The 17,731-nt window shown below is 50.1% G+C and overlaps 1 protein-coding gene across 1 annotated transcript in view; it reads right to left on the bottom strand.

The window, feature by feature from the left end:
- Nucleotides 1–16,759, bottom strand: part of LOC126642301 (discoidin domain-containing receptor 2-like) — a 44,186-nt gene extending 27,427 nt beyond the window's left edge. The window contains 3 exon segments of the mRNA XM_050319775.1: nucleotides 1,746–1,848; nucleotides 5,535–5,672; nucleotides 16,611–16,759. Coding sequence (XP_050175732.1) covers nucleotides 1,746–1,848; nucleotides 5,535–5,598 — 167 coding nt within the window. The 5' untranslated portion in view covers nucleotides 5,599–5,672; nucleotides 16,611–16,759.
- Between the last annotated feature and the right edge of the window lie 972 nt (nucleotides 16,760–17,731).

Raw genomic sequence — 17,731 nt, 5'->3', positions numbered from 1 at the left:
CAGGGTTAGATGGGATATTGGGAAGGAATTGTTCCCTGTGAGGGTGGGCAGGCCCTGGCACAGCTTGCCCAGAGAAGCTGTCGCTGCCCCATCCCTGGAAGTGTCCAAGGCCAGCAGCAACCTGGGCTAGTGGGAGATGTCCCTGCCATGGCAGGGGGCGGATTGAGGTGGTCTGAGGTCCCTTCCAACCCAAACCAGCCTGTGTCTCCATGAATCCACAGGCCAGCACAGCACTGCATCCATCAGCCACAGCAGGGAGCACCTGGCCCAGGCTGCTGAGGGCTCAGCTGTCCAGCCTATGAGGTGGTGAGAGATGCAGTGGTGAAAAATTCACCTGGACACCAAAAAAAACCACATGTGGGCTTTTTAGCTACAGGGATTTCCTGGCAAACAGCAAGGCCTTGAAGTGCCCTTGCCTTACAGACAGCCATCCATCTCTAACTCATGGGATCAGAGTGTGCACCAAGGAAGGTGGGACCCAGGACACACTGAAGGCCAAGGCTCAGGCTGGAGAAGATTTCAGTCTCCTGCTGGTCAGCTGTTTGTGAAAGACTCTTACACTGAAGAAGCAAGTAAAAAGCTACAAAAAAATGCAGGAAAAGCGACTGAAATGACAGGGACAAACATCTGCATAGGACAACTGTGACCTCTAACCAAAGTCAGCTAGAGGCTGCCTTCATGTCTTCACCCTGTGGACATCCAGCTGCCCTGGCAAAGGGATGATGGTAACAGATGGTAAATGATGCCCAAAGTGTTTGCAGGACTGGACATAAGGCATAACTCAGAGGACAAAATAAGTCTCCCAGCTTTCAGGCCCATAGGTTTGTCCCCTAAAACACAGCATGGCTGCTCTACCACAGACTAAGAAAAATTATAATCAAGCACTAGGAGAATTTTATGAATTTCGCACTGCCTAAATTAATCAAAAAATACCACAGTAATCTGAAATTCTTATCTGGCTTGCACCAAAACTGTAGGAGAGTTTGGCATCATCACTGCAAACAAATCTAAGGAAATTCACATTTGTAACTATTTTGTGAATCATCAGTTTTGAGAGAAATGAAATGACCCAAAAAAAAATGAAAAGCCAAGCTTGTGGCAAACACTGTAGTCCTGCTTGACAGTGAAGGAAAATCCTTTAGCTGCTTGTTAACAATTCCTTAACTCTGCAGTTCCCAGGATTTTGAGTCAGAGTGAGCACAGCCCATTTCCTCAATAGGATGCTGTTGAGAAGTTCATCCTTATAAAGGATTTCCTATGATTTGGTTTAAAGCACTCCACAAGAATCCCAGGGGCACTGTCCCTCCTGGCTGACCTGTAAGTCACAAACCCATTACAGATTTATTCACAGAACTGCAGAAAGATGATGGAGGATCAGAAGCAACCTCTGAGCCTCCAGTCCAACCTCCTGCTCCCAGCAGGACCAGCCCCAAACCACAGTGTGTTCCTTGTACAGCCAAGTCCTGAACATCCCCAAACACTGGGACATCACCACCTCTCTGGGTACCTGTCCCACCACTTCATTCTCATGGGGGAGGTGTTTTTCTTACTATTTAATCAGAATTTCCTGTATTACAGCTTGAGGCCATGACCACTGCCTGTGGCTCTTTCACTGTGCACCAACTGGATTTAACATGGAAGCAAAGCTTTTAAGGCCGAGGGATCTTCTTCCTCAGTCACACCTTGGGTATTTAGAAGGAAAAAAAAAAAAAGGATGATTTTTTTTTTGCCAGAGCTGAACCCACCGTGCATACTGGGGTCCTGTGGAATCATACCACTGGCTGGAAGCAGTGATGTCTTCATCCCTTATGGTCCCCTCGTGCATTCCCAAAGGGTAACGGCAGATAGCTGGAAATGGTAACACAAGCAGGTGAACAACACCAAAAAAATCACTACTGGTTTGGTAAAGGATGCAAATCAAAAGCATTAAATACCTCATAATTACCATAAACTGAAATTATAAGTCATTTAATAGACTTAAACTATAATTCAGTCAGAACTGAAAAGAAGAACTTTACAAAGAAACATTTGATGAACAGAAATCCCAAACCAAATTTTATTGTTACTGGCTGCATCGACCCATTTTACAGTGAAAAATTATTTATCAATAATGATGTGATATAAAAAGGAAGCTTTTGTTAAACATTCTTCTTCTTCTGGAATAAACTGGATGCTCCACTTGTGCTCAAATAGGAACAGTTATTACCTTCACCATCCCAGTAATGAGGGAGAAGTTAAACAGATTCTATTAGATGTGATTAGATGAGTTATAGAAACATCTGCTCTGTGCTGTCACTGCAGGTGGGGGCTTTTATTTGAGCACAAGCCCCTGTCCATCCCTCCTGCCCTGTCCCAGTCTGTCCCCTCTCTCCAGCCTCAACTGGAGCATGGGAAGACTCTCAGACCTGGTGCCTCCAGGGAGCAGAGACACAACAGGCTCAAGGCAGAGCTGCCCAAGCTCCCTCCCCTGACAAGTCTTGGAATATTAGAGATGTTTCAAAAACCTCTTGAGTCTTAACATATTTATTAAGGCTCAGTATTCAAAACAGGCAGGCAAGGTATTTCTGTCAGACTGTATAAAGTCAGGTGGGATTAAATAACGAAACAGGGGGATGGAACCCACCTCCTTTTTATCACCATGGAGAATAAACCATCACAGGTTAAATGATTCAATGCAACCCAAGAGATTCAAGGCAGAAATGTTTGCAAACAGAGGGTGCTCCAATAAGGTTTGCCTGAAGCTGTCAGACACCTTATCAGTGAGTGTGTGATGTGCTCTACATTCCTAAATAATCTTGTAAAGGAGATGGGTGGTGAGGTGACAATGTTGGCTGATGATACCAGATTATTTAATATTAAAAAAAAAAGCAAATTATGGGAATACCTATAAAACAAAGCAGAAAACAGCATTACACCACTGTCTGTATTTGTGGTCAGATGCCAGGCAGATAAGGAATAGAGCTCTTGGCTCCTTCCTCCTCTCATCAATAGGCAGAGAAGGCAACACAGATGATGAAAAAGGAAAGATCAGCAGCCTCATCTTTACACAAGGAATTACTGAAGTATGACAAAGATCATTTATATCCTGAACAATATATACCCTCGCTGTCTCCCAAAATACCAGAGCCAGGAGCAATCAAAAGGTCAGGTAGGAGAGTTCAAACCCAGCATATACACCCTTGATCTATTAAACACTCCAGTGCCACAGGTCCCCAGGGGTTCAAAGACCAGTCAGCTGGACAAACCCACAGCTACCACAAGCAAACACCCCAGCACTGGCTCTGAAAGCTGCAGTGATGTGAGAGCCATCCTGAGGTAAAGCACAGCTGTGTGCCTGCCCATCCCTGCACTCTTCCAGAACCAGAGGGAGGGACCCTGCTGGAATCAGGGCACAGAGCTGGATGGGCCTCTGCTCTCCCCACAGGAGTCACTCCTGAGGTGTCTCTGTAGAGTTCCCTGGCAGGTAAGTGGTGTCTGCCTGGGATCAAGCGTGACTGTGACTGCTGAGAGCCAACCAGGAGCTCTCCTACTGCTCTGACATTGTATGCAATAATGTTATTTACTAAACTAAACCACCCTTCACTGTCCTCACTCCCACCTGTCCCATCACAGAGCAGCACAACCTGATCCATTGCTGGAGAGCTGCCACGTCACTGAACTATGGGTAAATACATGGGGATTGCCCAGAAGGGTGGGGTCATCATCTGAAAGCGGGGTTTGTGCTCCTGCAGTGGGAGTCCTGTATGGCCACACCTTATTTCAAGGTCAAACACACACCACACAGCAGTGCCAGGTGGAGAGGTAGCTGGGAAAGTCTCTGGGGACTCACTGTAATCCTTAACAAAACTCATTTGGTCACAACCCCAGGGCGGGCAGACAGAAGCCAGAGTGCCCCTGGCATCGAGAGATGCACTCTTCTGGGTGGCCATGGCTCTCACCAAAACAAGCAGCATGAGGCTCTCACCAAAATGCACATTATCAGGAGCAAAACCATCCCTGGGTTGTGTTTAGGACCCCTGCTCAGATATCCCCTGCACTCAGGACACACTCAGCTGCCATGCAGACAGGAGGCACTGGGGCTCAGAGAATGGCACAGCTCACCTGTCAGGGAGGTCAGACAACTGATGCAAGGCAAGAGACTCCACAGGACCTTCCTACATAGGTCTGAAATCACCCACAAAGCAGCTCCCTTGGTTGGAAGCCACTGCAGGAGGTGCTCCTGGATTGGATCAGGAGGTCAGGATAATCCATGGAGCCTGTGGCCATCACAGCCAGGGAGCATCAGCTGGGCCACTGTGCTGGAGCGTGGCTGGGAAGAACAGGGCACTGAGGGAGCTGAGGGAGCCTGAGCATTCCCAGGTAGAACTGAGACGTGTGAGTGGTTGTTTCTTGAAGGAAAAGACTCCTGCAGGAGGGCTGGCCCACAGCCTTGTGCTCAGAGCCCACCACACCTCCCTGGAGCTGGAGGGGGGAAGCTTTCCTGCACCTTTGGGTGCAGGAACTCTGTACTAATCACCACCACAAGGAATCTGTGTGGGACTGACCCTCCAGGTGCCACCTCCCCTCCTCTTCCGCGGTGGTTTAACCAGCAGAGCCGGGGGGCAGCCCCAGCTCCAGCCTGGATGTGTGCTGGGGTGTCCAGGGCAGGGAATGGCTGTGCAAGGGGAGCACTGCAGTGCTGCTCAGCTCCAGCACAGGCCTCACTCACTTCACTTCTGGCTGCTTGCAGCACAACCTCAAACCTCTGCAAACATCCACAGGCCAGAGCAGGGTCAGAGCCAGCCACAAAGGGTTCCAAACAAACAGGGCCAGCCCCAGCAGAGCCAGCCCAGCCCTCGGGGCAGCACTGAAGCCTCACCACACCTTCAGCCAAGCTGGGAAAGGATCAGACTCATTTCTTTCTCAGTCTGCCTCCAGCTCAAAACACCTCATTACGGGAATTTTTGCAATATATCACAGACTATTATCTTCCTCATCTCCATCATGATTGTATCTTGCCAAATGCTGGAGGATAAGAGGTCCTGCCCTCCACAGGGACTCACAGGCTCATATCCCTGTCTCCACCCCAGCCTCGTGCCAGGTGGGGTTTTCTACCTTTCCTTCCACACTTCTCTCTCCAGAATGCCCCTTGCTGGCTGCAGAGCTGTGGCTGATGCTTTGCTAAGTGGTAATTTGCTTTCCCCAGTGAGCACAGAATCTCTGAGCCAGTCCAGAGGCTGGTTTGTTCTGCAGGACACACGGTCAAAGCAGGGAGGGGACATTCAGAGCCTGCTGAGAGCACAGACCCTCCAGGTGGGAAGACAATGGAGTATGTGCATGTGCCTGAGCCCTCCTGGGATGGGCAGGAGAGGTGTCCCACTCCAGCCCAGCTGCCAAGGAATACTGGCCATCTCAGTCCAGAGCAGGACATTTGGGAACTATGTCAGTGATTGTATTTACACCAAACCTTCACACTCATATGCAACCACCACAAGAAGCAAATAAAGCCTGAGAAGGAGCACACGAAAGGTGGGACAGCAGCACCCTCTCCCTACCAGGGTTGACTTCTGTGCCAGAGGGCTCAGGCAGTGAGGCCAGCAGCAGCATGCAGAAGATCATGGTAGCAGTCGCAGGCGCCGCGTAGGGTCGGACGGGTGCGAGTCCTTCAAGGGCAGCAGCTGCCACCTACATTTCTGAAAGACAAAGCAAAGAGAGCGGGTGAGAGTCCTCCAGAGACAGGGCTCCTCTGTGCTGCACACTTGCTGCGTTGTCATCGCCTCGTGATGGGCTGGGCAACCTTCCATGCCTTCAAGAGTGGCTCTGCCCTGAGCCCTGCTCTGACTCGTCACTGCATCCCAGGCTCCGGGAAGAACGAACCATCTACACCCCCTCCAGAGCTGTCTGTGCTGCTCAGCCTTTAGGCACTCAGCTGCCAGGACTCCTGGGTGGATGCACTCTCCTAACTGCCCTTAAACAAGTCCAGTGCAAAGTAATCTCTCCTTCATCAATTCTTCACTATCCTCATTATATTAACAAGTACTGAAGCTGCAGTTACGATGAGCTTGGTTGCCCAAGCAGGGTTTATCCACCTCTATCTGCACCAGGTGCCTACTCCAAGCCAGCCAAGTGGGCACTCTGGAACTTGCCACACAACCTGAAGCTACGTGTACAAAACAGGGTGAAAAATCTCTCTCCCTCCACGTCCACAGTGCTGCCAAAAATGCACGTGCACTCACATGTGAGAGCACACTCCATTTCCTGTTTGGAAACATGGAAAACAGCAAAGAGCTTAAACACTGGCAATTTCAGTGGAGAGCCACGATAACACCTAAAGGAGCACGAGGTCACAGCAGCAGTTGTGCGAATTCTTTGTGTCCACATTCACTACAAAGAGCCTCGGGAGGTTCCCATCCTGGAGGATAATTTTACAGGAGGCAGGTTGGAGGCTCTGTCTCATAATGAAATGCCAGAAGAAAACAGAACAAATCGATAAATGTAAAGCTGCCAGGACCAGAGGGTGTTTCTCAGGAATCCTCAGAATGGTAGTAAAAAGGCAACACTGGATTTGTCAGGAAAGGAAGAAAGGATATAAAAGGGCCCATCACTTTGCCAGTGCATGCATGAGTGCAGGAGCATCAGATGCCATTAGCTCAGAGCTTTCTAACAAAAGGCTCTATTTTTCCACCCAACATAATTAAACTGTGCAAGTCACAGCCCCGAGTTGCCGTGGATACCAAGGGAACTGGATATGTTCACAACAGACAGATGCACCACTTACATCCAAAGGTAAAACCACAGATTGCTGGATGCCCAGGAGCTAAATCAGGGTTAGAATCACTGAAGCTTGCCCTGTTTTTGTTCTCTCTCCTAAGGATTATGCTACTGGCCATTGTCCCTGCTGGATTCCAGCAGCAAAGATGGCTCCAAGCCTGAAAAACAACCACGGGCCTTTTGGGAAAGGAGCCAAATGGGCCCGCGGGAGGGGGAGCTAACGCTGGGTGGCTGCTGTGCCCAGCCAGGGAACGGGGCCAGCAAACCAAAACACACCTTCAGATTGCCAGCACCCCTCCTGTTCCAGCCATCCCCACCCAAACACCCTGGCCAGGGCTGGCAGGGGGCTGGCAACAAGAGGCTGTGATTTCAGGGCATTTTGGGTGGCGAGCGTGAAAAAGCGAAGCACTGGAGGAGAAAGCCCCAAACCTCAGCAGGAGGGTCTGGCGACCACAAAAAGAGGTTTTGACCAAGCACTCCCCAGCTGTGTGTGGATCCAAGGTCACCCTTCCCCACTGAAATGAGAGGGGGTGATGGTTGATGAAAACACACCAATTGCCATCATCCCAGGACAGATGGCAACTCCCAGGGAGCAGAGACTTCTTGTAGTCAAGTGGAGGGAGACTTCGTAAAGAGACAGTTTTGTGGCAGAGGTTGAAGACAGGTGGGTGTTAATTTATGCAGGTGATTTGCTAAGGTATCCTGGAAGCTCCCACAGCAGGACCTGCAGAGGGAACTGCAGAGAGTTCAGCACTAGGGGAGACAGTCCTGCCACAGGACCTCAGAAAGGTGCTTGTCATGAACATTAAGGCTTTAACCTGAACCACCTTCTGGAGGAGGTGATGGGAACACAGCAGAGACCTGTTTGGTGGTGCATGGGGTGCCCTGACCATGACCCAGGTGTCTGCCCAGATCAGCTCCACCACGTGGGTGCAGCCTGGGACAGATCCTTGCCGTGGGTGCCCAAGCTGGACCAGCCACTGAACAGAGCTGAGGAGGTCCTGGCAGGAGAACAGCAGCTTGGAAACATCTCCCAGGTGACAACTGAGCTGGAGGTTTAAAAGCTGCCAGCTCTACTGGAGTCCTCAGAGGGCAGAGGACAGCACACATGGACTGCAAACCCTCCCCACCCCTCCAGAGCCTGGCAAACAGGGTGAAATCAGGCATCCATAAAGACTTAGGACAACTCCCACCAAAACACCCTGGGATTTCTCTTTAACTTGTCCAGGAATAAGGGAAGAGAGAGCCAGAAGGCACTGGACTAGGAATCACACATGGCTAGCTGAGGGTCAGAGCCCACTGCTGAAACCAAGGAGTGAGAGCAGCCCCAGACACTGCCAAGTGTTCAAAAACCTCAGTTTCCCGTTTGATCCAAAGCCCAGCAGAAAAGGATCAAGAGCAGGAGAACACCCATCCTCTGCCTCCCAGCCCAGCTGGGATGGGCTACAGCCCCCAGTGAGGGGCACTGAGCCCAGACTTAGCATAAGGACTTTCCTCTGACACAGGAGAACTTGTGCTAAGTGTCTCCCATCCTCCCAAAATCACCTGTGAGCAGGCCATGACAACAGCCACCAGTGTCCCAGCAACAGAATAAACACACCACAAACAGGACCATTATCTCACTTGACCAGGTACAGGCCAAGCAGGATAATTTAAGTTCCCACTGGCTTTATGCAAAGCTCACACCATGTTCTAGATGACACCTATTGTGCTGCCACAGAGCCAGTCACACCACTTAACTGCCTGGATGTGTGAATCAGAATGAAAACATCAGGAGGAAAGGAAGAATGAGGTGGAGGATGCACAAGGGAAGTCACACAGAAATGCCCAAGCACCAAGCCAGCTCCTGCCACTGAGCCAGGAAGCAGTGCTGGAGGGAAGGCAGGGCTGTGGGGCACAGAGAGCTGTCTCCCACCCCGAGAGCCAGGGGCTTCTCAGGACATGGGTACAGGGACCTCTGCAGCTCCACAAAAAAAACATGGCTTGGGGCAACTCCAAACCAAAACTGGAAGATGTGGCCTCCAGAGGAGGAAAGGAAAGCTCCAGAGCTGGCTTTGGATTTGGGCTTTGCCTAAAGAGTGTCCAAGGTGGGCAGGATGAATGCTCTGTGTGTGTCTCTACTGATGGCAGAGGAGAAGGCTGGCCTGGACCAGCCTCATCGTTCCCAGGTGGCCACAGCTGGGTGACATGAATTCTCACCTCTGCATGTGGCAGTGATGAATTATTTCCAGCAGTTCAGCCCTACCCAGGGACCTCAGCAGCTGGTTCAGGCTGTGCTGGGTTTGTTCTTTCCACCACATTTGGTTCCCAGTCCTGGACCACCAAAGTGCCTGTCTGGGAGTCCCGGGAGAGATGTTGCACAGAGGGAGCAAACAGTGCCACTGCTCATCTTCAGATGCTGTGGTTGCTTAAGCAAGGTCAGCAAGAGTGTTCTTCACCCCTTTGGAGGGTGAAACATTTAGAGGAGGTTCAGCTCCACTCAGGAGCTGGTACTGTCAGAAATCCCTGTTTGAACAACTACTGATGTTTCTTTCTGCTGAGTCTAAATCTCAGCCAGGAGCAGACTGGACTTCCAAGCTGCACAATTCCCAGTGCTAGGACATTAGAATACACTACTAAATACAACCCTCTGTACAAACTGCTTAGAAATTCTATTCCTCATGATTTTTTTTCTGGGTAGATGACTTGATACTTCTCCTTGCAGCTCTCTCAGTTGCATGAGAGTCCCTTGCTGTACTCCTGCCTCTCTTCCTGACCTGCCCACACATACACACCAAGTGCCAAAACTCCAGCACAAGCCCAAACCCAGCAAAAACAGGATTAGCAACATCCTCTCAGAGGCAAGAAAGTGTTAAACTCTGTTCTCAGGCCTGACTGGATCAAGTTGCTAATTGCTAACAGCTGGCTGCAGGAGAATGAAATCCTGTTACAATCATTGGGAGAGTGGAAAAAAAAATAATAAATCTCCTAGTCGAAAAACTCCCCAAGACATGCAAAAGAGGGCACTTTTCCCCAATCAACCCAGAAGATACCATGCCTAAAAAGCCCAGTCCACATCTCCACAGAGAACCAGCTCGCTGTGACCCAGCGGGCACAGGAGGGAGCTGTTCCTTAGTGATGTGCACGAAGAAGGTGGGACTTGGAGCTCCTCCAGGCACTGTTCTCCCTCCAGAGATCCATTACGGAGCTCTGGCACGTTTGCAAGCCCCTCCAGATCCCAAGTGAAGCAGGCATTTGTTTTAACTGGTTCCTTTGCAGATCATTACCTCGGAGCGGGACCTCGGGGTTTGCTGCAGGAATCAATCCCACCACACATGCCAAGAAACTCCACAGCCATGGTCAAGACACAGAGTGCATCACACACAGAGATCCATGTACAACATGGGGATCTATCCTGAAATCAAAGCATCCTCAGAAGAGGTTCAGGACCAAGAGGACTGAATGGCACCTCCTGGCATTCCTAAAGGAACTCAGCGAGGAAACAGCAAAGCTGATAATTGGGGCGGTATCTGATGCCTGAAGAAACAGGAGGCTGGAAAGTGTGATTTCCTATTTGCTGGCTCCAAAGTGATGGCAGAACATTTCTCTTTGCCTCAGAGTTCATCTGAGAGACCCCCAACCCCAGCAAGTCTTCCTCTGGAGCACACACAGCCCACGCAGCTCCAGTTTGGACCAGAGAATTTGCTGATGAAAACGCTCAGCAGAAAGAATTCTGATCGCTTTTTAAAGCATTCTGCTTAGTTTAAAACTCAAATACTGACACAAGGCTGGAAAAAGAAGGCAACAAGTTTTCCCTCAGGTGAACTCAGAGTGTGGTCTCCCTCCCCACACTTGATCAACCACACAAGGGGAGAGGTCTCCGTGTGACACGTGGGTGGCATCTGGACAAACCAAGTGCCAACAGTCACACACCAAAACCAACACACCAGGGGCTGCAAGATCCTGGCATGAAGTGCAAGGCTGAAACAGGAGGTTTTGGATATGGGCACCAGAGAGGGAAAAACCCATTGCAATGTCAGGAACGTGGTAAGGGGACAGGGCAGAAACAGTGACACCACAAAGTGACGTCCAGAGCAGCAAAAAGGCTGGACAGATAAAACCAGGCAGGTTTGGGGTGAAAGGGTTGGGTTAATCAAGGTGCATGTGAGAAGTCAGTCACAGGAACAGGAAAAGGGAGACAGGAAGAGGCTCCAGTGTCATCTTTGAGGTGGCATTAGGAGACCTGTCACCACAGGAGACACAAAAGAAGAACATGTGGGGCTAAAAGGACAACGTTCAGGAGTGGCACTTGGGGTGGGGACAGGGACAGCACAGACCCGGGTCTGAGGCAGTGGCAGAAGAATGGGAACATCGAGGTCTGGGTGTACTTTGTGGTCACCCTCTTGAAGGGCGAGGGACAGACCTGCCCTGAGGCTGAGGAAGTTTGAACCTCATTTTCCACATTGCGGCCAAACATCTTAACAGGGTTATTATGAAAAAAGTGACACTTCACTCTTGCTAGATTTTAGGAGAAAAACAGCGTTCTGGTCACCCATGACACACTGGGAGGAGGTTCAGCCCATGGACTCAAAGCTGAGGGAGTGCCTCCCCAGCAGCCCAGAGAGGGGCTGGTGTTTCTGCACAAGAAAGGACACCAATAAATCCTCCAGCTTTTCCCACTGCCTGCTGGCCACTCCCACGGGAGAGGGGTGTCCTTGGCCTGTGAAACTGCACAGAGCACTCCTGTCACAAAACCAGAGTCAGGGATAAATGAACATGCATTAAATGTAATTTAATCCATCAAAGTAACAAGGCCAAAATTAGAAACCATTAGAAAGGCAAAGCCCAAGATAAGGAAATGCGAATTCACTGTACCACAATGGTGGTTCTTAGCTCAGCTAATCCAAAAACAAAGCTACCCTTCCCCACCAGGCCCAGGGCATGGGAACCCTGAGCTGATCCCAGCTGAGGAATCTGGGAGGCACTTCCCACGACCCAGGCAGACTTGCTGGGTCCCCTGCACAGGACACAAGCACAGGAACCCTAAACCCAGGAGCAGGGGGAGCCTCGTGCACCCCAGCACACCCTCCACAACACAGGTCCCCTCAGCTGCAGAGGCTCCAGCCCCACTGCTTCTGCAGGACTGAAGTGTCAGGAGAAGAGAAGACTGTGCACTGACAGTGCCAAGAACCTGCCTTCTCCCTGCCCAAGCAGCAGTGTCCCTCACTGTCCCTTTCTGGAGCTTCCTTCCCACCCTGACAGGCCACAGGGAGCACCCAGCACACTGACATTTTCACCCCTGGCATCTCTGTCCAGCTGTTTTTCCTCTTTTTTTAAAAAACTTTCCTTAAAACATAACCAACTACAAGTCAGCAACAGTCCTCTCAAGACCTACAATCTTCCACTGCAAGAGTCTCACACACCAACCACCTCTGTGACACATTAACCACAGAGATGACAGATGGGGTATTAAGAGCACTCAATCTAAACCACCTTCCTCCCTGCCCATCCTCAAGGGGCTCCACTATAACCTTTCACTTCACTGTGCTCCGACTTGCATTGGGAAGGAGATCAGGTTACCAAGCTGCAGAATTATTTGGGCTGGAGGAGATCCTCAGGAGAGTATCTAATCCCACCTCCCGCTCCAAGCACCAATTTCAGAACAGCCTGCAAAGGAGTTTTTGTCCAGTTGGGTCTTAAAAACCTCCAAGGATGGAGGTTCCCCCACTTCTCTAGACACTGCTCCACTGGCTGCGAAGGGAAAACTCTCTCCCTGCTTATGCTGAGGCAGAACTCCTGTGATTTCAACCACTGCTCAGTAGAGAGGCTTCTTGATCACCTGCTCTGGGGTATCCCAACACCCTCTCTTGTCCTGACTAAACTGCCCTGGCTCACCCAGCCTGCTCAGGGAAGTCAAATTTCAGTATTACATCACTTAATACTTTCTCCCAAGTCAGCACTGGTGGGACAGAGGCTCCATCCAGAACCAGTGGGACTCCAGTGGGACAGCTCTGCTTGGATTTTGCCATGACTCTCATTGGCTTCTTCAAGAGCAAACCAGGGAATAACTGAGTTTGTCCCATACTGACACTGGCACTACCCCACAGCCCTCTGCTTGGGGAGTGCAGGGATCACGTTCCCATTGGTAACTATTTTTGAGAGGTATCAGGTGGCACTTTCTAAATCAGCTTATTCACCGTGCTGGTCAGCGACATGGAGACTGAGGCACTGCCACCCTGGCACAGGGCAGGGACTGGGGATGTGCAGAGATCAGAGCCCATCCCAACTGCTCAGGAAGGTGTTTCTCAGCTCAGAGCCCACCAGCAGTGGTGAGGCATCCTAGGACAGCACAGAGGATATGCCAGAGATCAGTGCCAGGGTGAGGGGGACCTGCCTGCACTGCCCTGCCAGGGGATCCAGCACACTCCTGATGCCAAAGCAGAGCCTCTTCTGCCTCCTGGGATCAGCAGCACTTGGTCAACAGCAGGGACCTTAGTCAGGACACAGATACACCATGTCAGTGCAGCTCCTTTTGGCAACTGGTACAGGAATCTCATTAAAAACCACAATCTGAAGATTTTTCAGACGTGATCGGCTTTCCATCAGAGCACACAGATCACTGGGAATGCTCCTTCTTTACTGTGGCATTGATTTCCAAATGCACCAGCTCCCCCAGATCTCTCTGTGGACAGGGGCTGGTCTCCACTGCCCTCCTTCTTATTTGAAAACACTGCTACGACATTTCTGTTTGCCCAAACTTCTGGAACTCCTTTGGTCTTCCCAGATTTATTACAAATTGGCAGCCAGGATTCAGAAAGCTGCTTTGCCAATTTGTTTTAAACAAACAGGTTCCAGAGTTGCTCGGGTTTCAAAGGCTTTGAAATGTTATCTTGGGTTTCACACCCTCCCTTGGTTACCAGTGCAACGGGAGGTTTGCTGAGATCCTCATAAAAGCGAGGACATCATCCAGCTTCTTCCCAAACATGGGAAATGTTTTACTTCTCTGTATTATCAGCAATCAGTTGGGTTTTTCAACCTTTCCCAACAATATAAACACCATTGATGAAATTTGTGTTGTTATACAGATATTATTTCTCACCGCCCCACGAGGTATTTGCTGTGCTTTTCCAGTTCTCTTTTAGCTTTCCTTATCAACTGCCTGCCTTTCAAAACACCGACTTTTACAATAACAGCTAGTTATCTACAACCTTTATTTTGCAGATTGCTCATAGTGAAATCTATCTGAAAGCTAAAACACCATTACTGGTGATGGATTCTTTGCAAAACCATTAGAGAACCAGTAGCACGGGTGTTTGCAAGGGTGGAAGCCAAAACCTAAGAGAGTTCAGTGAAAACCAAACCAGGAACATGATTTTGGGGCATTAATAATTTAACTGGCTATCTAGTCTCCATCAAACCACTTCAGAAATGCTGATACTACCAAAAGTTACATTTTATGAGATTTGCAGTGTCTCCTCATATTTGTAAAAATAAGACTCAGAGCACCCGTTGCTGGCACCCAGCCCCTTGCCCTCACCTTGAGGAGCACTATGGGCTCTGTTGTAGTCTCACCAAATGTTTATAGAGGTGAAGAGCCAGGAAGATCCCAAACTTGAAGCATCTTTTTCCAATGCCATCACTTCACTGCTCTCCACAGACCAGAATTAACTCCAAATACCAAAATGCAGCGAGTGGGGTGTGATCCTGCCCTCCCACGGCCTCCCAGGGGACAGGGCAGGCTGTGACCTCGGTGGGTACCATTTCTCCAGGGGCTCAGCAGAACCTCCATCCTGCAGCAAGCTGGGGCAGCCAGGCCTGGGTACAAACAGCTGGTTCATTCAGCCCCAGCAAACTCTGTTTATGATCCAAAGCGGTCTCAAAGTTTAATTTACAAAGTGCCTGGCAAAGATGGAGCAGTGAGTGGCAACACTTACAGATCACCTGAAACAGCTGCCTCGAGCCTGGAGACTGCAGGGAGGATTTCCAGGCAGGTCTCACCATGTTCCACTGGGTTTACTATTCACTAGAACAACTCTACAAGTCAAATTTAAAACTTCTCATGTACAGAGATGAAACTGCCTTTAAATGCTCCAGCAAAATACCTTGCATGGCTGTAAGACAGCTCAGAGAAGATCTTTGCTTACCACAACGTCTTTCAAGCAATCAAACCAAAATGTTCTGCTTATAAACAAAGGAAAAGCCAAGGACACAGAAAAAGCTCGAGCAGCATTTTCGCAGCTCGGGAAAGGCAGAAGGGCCAGTTCTGATCACATTTTCTCAAGATAAAGCAGAAAACAGAAGCCCACAGAGAAATAATAAGATTTAGCAATTACACAGAAGACAGGTAGCTGTAGGAAAATCCCAGGATTGTTTGAGGCAAATAGAAGAGACGGTGGGGGGGGAGAAAGAAACATGTAAAACAATGAGGCCTAGGACCAAAAAAAAAAAAAAAAGGACCCCATTTACCTCTTTCCCATATTGAAAATGAACTGAAATCAAAAAACAACAAATTAAAACTAAGGAAATGAAATTCCACAGCATACCATGCACATTAAGCCTCTGGGACGTATTGCCACAGAGCAATGTGGGAGTAATTCAATAAAATATTGGAAGTGGATCTACATAATAAGAACATCTGCGATTCCATTAACGTGAAAAGAGAGCACACTGGATATAAATTTTCCTCTAGCCAGACATAAGCAAACCAGGAATTAATGTGACCAGAAAGTTATCTCCTGCACGGGCAGGTTATTCCACATTTGTCTGCACTCAGGCTCTGGGGCTTTCCTGTGCCCACGATAAGATGGTGCCTGAGTAGGTGGGCTGTGATCCCAGCCAGTTTGGCAAGCTCTGCCTCTCTGGATAGGGATCACATTTCAGTTTTCAGCAGCTTATTGTGTAGCTTCTCAAGAAGAGAAACAACACTACCCACCTTTTTATTATTATTTTTTTTTTAAGCAAAGATTATCCTCTGTGACACAAGAAGGGCAGATGAAATTTCAGCCAAACCTATTAAATAAATACCTGTGGAGCAGTGACCGACCCTGGAATGCTCTGGTGGAAACACAGCTATTTTGGAAAGTTCTCAGCACCTGAAAAATTTGGTTTACTGAGGAATTAAATCAGATTTTATCTGGAGGGACTGCTACTGGAGAGCCCCATGCTTAACCCTAACAACAAGGATTCTCAGGTGCAGCTTCCTGCAGTCACACTCCCATGTTTTAGGCTAAATGGGAGTTTGAGAAAGTTTAATAGTGCCCAAAATTGCAGTAGGTGCTTCAGGAGGGGACAGGATCTGCCTCTCCTTGGGAGAAGAGGGGAGAGAGCACAGGCAACGTGCAGCCACAAAACTCATGTGGGGCAAGAGCTGCTGGGGCTCGGGGGGCAGGAGCACATCTCCCCCAACTCCCCCACTGTCCACAGACAACTCACTGCCAGCCCCAGTTTTTGTATATCTGTCTCAGCCTTAGCCCTTAAACATCTCAGGCACCTCAGAGATCAAACACCTGAAACGATCTCAGAGAGATCAAACACTGTGCACTTTTCCAGGACAGCCCCAGAAACCACTTCTGGCCAGAGCCCCACCAGCCACCTTCACATTGCTGCCCACAGAAGACCCTGCAGGTCCCAGGGGTCCCCAGGAACACATCCTTTAGGGAAAACCCACGACTTGAGAGCCCTCCCACAGCTGCAGGAGGGAAAACAGGGAGCAAAGAGCCACCATCTCCCTGCCAGCCCAGGGACAAAAGCCTTCTCCTCCCAGCACCGCCACCTCCACTCCCAACAAGTCTCCCCAGGGTTTGTGCTTTATCCCAGGACAGAAACTGAGGGAGGAGAGCTGATCACAGGCTGAGAGCCAGGTTAAGCTGGAAGGACCCTACCTGCCTCTCCTGGGGCCTGCTGAGCACAGGGAGCAGCTGCCATGTCTCCTTTGAGCTCCACAGGTTGAGCCAGGCTGTAGTTTCGACATTCCTTGCAACTTTCCACCAGCACACATGATATGTTCAAACTTGAGTAACTCCTCCCTCCTCCCTCCCTCCGCACACACAGACAGGCCCAGGAGATGGCCCTGCCTCTATCATCCCAGTTCCTATAGCAACTCCTGACCCAGCAGATGGAAACAGAGCTGTTTTCTAGGCAAATCTGCCTTCTTGGATTCCTCCGCTCTTCCCTGCTGTTGGCCCCTCCTTGCTCCAGTGCTCTCCCTGGGGGCTGCTCCGCTGGCACTTGGCCCAGGCTTTGCCTGGAGGAAGGCCAAGCTTTGAATTCATTTAGTAAAACCACAACATAAAGCAGCTCTCCTGCTCAGGAAGCAGGGCCCGTGTAGTCCCAGGGGCAGGCCAGGCACCGCAGAGCCAGCCTGCACCTTCGTGCTGCTCCCAGGGAGAATCCCAGCAGGAGCATCTCCATCCTCACCCTCATCCTCCACCAGCCTGGGCCATCCATCCGTGGGGGAAAGGTAAAAAGCACAGACACAACCAGGCATTTATTAAGCAAGTCCAGCAGACAGAATTATTGTAACCCTGGGCACTTCTCAGATGTTTGGATTTCTGCCTCCAAAGCCTTTCCTGGAAGAGGGAGAGTCCAGCAGTGACACCAGGGCTCGCTGCCTGCTCAGCACAACAGATCACCCCTATTGCTTCCCTCAGGTCGGGGTCCCACAGGAGGGAAGGTCACCAAGACAGCTGTCAGACAGCTGTGTGACATTCCCTTCCCTTCCTCCTGAAAACACAGAAAGAGAGGGAAAGTACAGAACTCAACTACCAGGCTGTGGCACTTTGGGGGAACCTCACAGGCAGGTGGCAGTTCCACTCCAGGGTGGAAGGACAAGCAGCACCACAGCAGATGATGGCACTGAGCTGGGCAGGGGGGCCAGCAAGCTGTGGCATCCTGGGAGACCCCCCACAACCTACCACAGGGGCTACAAAACTGCTGCAAAGCCATTCCACCACCAGCACCAGCTGCTGTCCCTGCCCACGTGGGCTCCGCTGCAGAGCCACTG

The sequence above is a fragment of the Myiozetetes cayanensis genome, unplaced genomic scaffold (genome assembly GCF_022539395.1).
Source record: "Myiozetetes cayanensis isolate MyiCay16 unplaced genomic scaffold, myiCay2020 scf23, whole genome shotgun sequence".
In the NCBI taxonomy this organism is placed as follows: Eukaryota; Metazoa; Chordata; class Aves; order Passeriformes; family Tyrannidae; genus Myiozetetes; species Myiozetetes cayanensis.
The sequence above is the reverse complement of the archived record's forward strand: the minus strand, read 5'-3'. Positions and strand labels throughout refer to the sequence as shown.